Raw genomic sequence first — 2,752 nt, 5'->3', positions numbered from 1 at the left:
TAAAAAAACGTTCATGCCCCGCATTCCAATGCTGGAGCAGAAAAGCTTGAAATACCTACCAAAACACTTGAATAAAGACATACTGTCGGTATGGAAATGCTCTGTGCAGGTGTTAATCAAGTTAAATCCCAACAGTCAATCAGCAAGAAATGCTCTGTGCGGGTGGAAATGCTCTGTGCAGGTGTTAATCAAGTTAAATCCCAACAGCCAATCAGCAAGAAGTATAGAGGAAAGCTGCATGCCTATTGGTTGATGCCCTGCATTCCATTGTGATGACTCATGGTAAACACGGCACACTAACACAGTAATACATTTGATATAACACAGCCAAAAAACTCAAATAAAACCATTCTAAAAGCCTGTATCACAAAAATTTAAAAAACGCCTAGGGGTATTTGCCCACTGTACCTCCATACCAAATTTCAGGACCTTAGGCCCTAAAATGAAGAAGCTGAATCCATTTAAAAAATGGCAGGAGAAGAAGAAGAAAAAGCAATATGGGTTCACCACCACTTCGTGGTGTGGTGAACCCATAAAAAGAGTGCACAACTGGCAAATTACCTGTGGCTATACATGTACAGGTACTAGGCTCTTCAACATGCTGGAAGCTATATCTTTGCTGCTTGTTTTCTATTATGTGCTTTTCTTTCTCCTGCTGAGTAGAAGGCTCGCACAGTGTAGATGCTCAGGGCCAAGGGTCATTGGAACATACAGGCAATGACTCAGCTGGTAGGTACATGTACAAGTGCATGCATGTTTAGGTGTTTTGTTATGTACTATGTTATACTGGGCAGCATGCAGAATGCTTTGGTCACAAGCAGTGGGGATTTTTCATTCAGTACTACCTATGATAGTATGACCACTTCAAAGTAAATGACTTCAAAGTCATGAACATTAACCTTATACATCATGCATGTATGATGTGCTATTGCTGAAAAGAAAAATAACTGGTTTTAGTACAAACAAACAGTCATTGTCAAGAAGACAATATTTAGGGATGCATTTTGTTTTCATTGTACTACTAGTAAATGCGATGAGATTCAAGTGACAGCCCCATGTTTCAGAATCTCCAGTGCCTTTTCTTGTTTACAAACATAAAGTGTGTAACGGTAATCATAATGACAAGTTCGCATACACTAAAATCTCAACAACTAGGCCAACCATTTATTCCTCCTGTCTGTTCTGACAGGTCATGCGTTCATGTATCCTGGTGATGAGTCAGGTGGCAGTGTTATGTTTTACGAGGCGGCATCCGTGTGTGAGAAGGTCGGTGCCACTCTGGCTTCATGGGAGGACTTGTACAATGCTTATACAGAAGGGCTGGATATTTGCAGGTATGAGATCATTTTAGGAGGTATCACAAAAATGTATAAGTACAATGTAGGAATACTGGACTTGTTTATGCTAAGTTGAGTGCATATTTGAATTTCTGAATGAGATGTGAGATTTTGTGAAGACATGCTGCATGTACAAATGTGTATAATTACAATGTCATGTTTTATTATAGATATCATCATGTTGATTCATTTACAAAATGCAAAAACATTAAAAAATGCTTGGTGTCAAAAGTGATTAGTCAGAGTGGTTGTCTTGCCGACCAAGTCATACCAACATTTCTTTAGAAACGGTACATACCGGTACACAACTGCTTTCTCTGCTTAGCACTTAGCATTTGGGAAAGAGTATGGTTGCCCTGTTTAATAAACACACACCACTACCATTGGAGTAACTCCCTGCTGTAGTGATTGCACAACTGTGTGGCCCAAGGGCTGTTGAACCAGAGATGGGCATCGCCCTATTTACCATCCAGTATGAGAAAGAATATGAAAACTAACTTTGGTGTTGAAGGTACGGCTGGTTGAACGACGGGAGTATTTCCCACCCCATCCGCTCGATCCGTGACGACTGCGGCCAGGTCGGAGTGAACCATGACGGCAGCCATGAGTACAGCTCCAGGTACGACGTTTGGTGCCAACCCAAGAACGGAGACTTCAGTAAGTGGAAAATACATCTTAATTGATACCTTGTAGTTCAGTTCAGTTCATCCTCAGTGAGGTGATACCACCTCCTCCACAAGTTCCTGACAGAACAATTTAGCTCAACATCCCAATGACATCCTACTCAATTACCTTCTCAAGTGTCAAAGAAGGGCAACCACATCTACCACTTTCATCCAGTTTCCAGAGTATGGTTAATCCACTCATTTCCTTGTTATGCATAACATGACCTGTGAGTGACAACCTACTACATTATATACAGTTATGAATGACCATTGAGATCTGTGGCATGTCACCATAAAGTTTGCTACTTGTTGGTACTGTGCAATCTGACTCAATATACCCCAATAAAAAATGTAGCTTAAGAGATACGTTCATATTGCATGTGGGATCATCATACATGCAGTCTAAGCAGCCTGGTCTGAATTAGGTAACAATGGTTTGAGATGGATTTTGGATTTGTATGAGCAGCATCAGTTGCTTTATTTTCATCACTTTTTTCCTTGTTTGGTTTTAGACCTTATTCTAAGGTGCACTTGTATACCCAGAGAGTTTTGCACATGGTGTGTGTGTGTGTTTGTACGTGTGACTGTGAAAACTCATGTATTACACACGTGTGATGGCTATGGAGTGGGACTACCAATATTGTTGAATTTAGAATGATTGTTTATTGATCATGAACACAGTCTATATAACTGCAGTTTTTTTAAGAAATCCCAACATCCCATATTAAAGAGTTATGTTGTTGTTGTTGT

At 40.2% G+C, this 2,752-nt stretch overlaps 1 protein-coding gene across 1 annotated transcript in view; it reads left to right on the top strand.

Annotated features, from left to right (window-relative positions):
- The window catches only part of LOC109469630, a 39,230-nt gene that overhangs the window by 9,350 nt on the left and 27,128 nt on the right, over positions 1-2,752 (top strand). The window contains exons 11-12 of the mRNA XM_019768167.1: positions 1,190-1,334; positions 1,849-1,994. Coding sequence (XP_019623726.1) covers positions 1,190-1,334; positions 1,849-1,994 — 291 coding nt within the window. The remainder of the gene's footprint in view (positions 1-1,189; positions 1,335-1,848; positions 1,995-2,752) is intronic.

This window comes from Branchiostoma belcheri, unplaced genomic scaffold (genome assembly GCF_001625305.1).
Source record: "Branchiostoma belcheri isolate BF01 breed outbred unplaced genomic scaffold, Haploidv18h27 scaffold21, whole genome shotgun sequence".
Lineage (NCBI taxonomy): Eukaryota > Metazoa > Chordata > Leptocardii > Amphioxiformes > Branchiostomatidae > Branchiostoma > Branchiostoma belcheri.
Note: the sequence above shows the minus strand (reverse complement) of the source record. Positions and strands in the feature narration are given on the sequence as shown.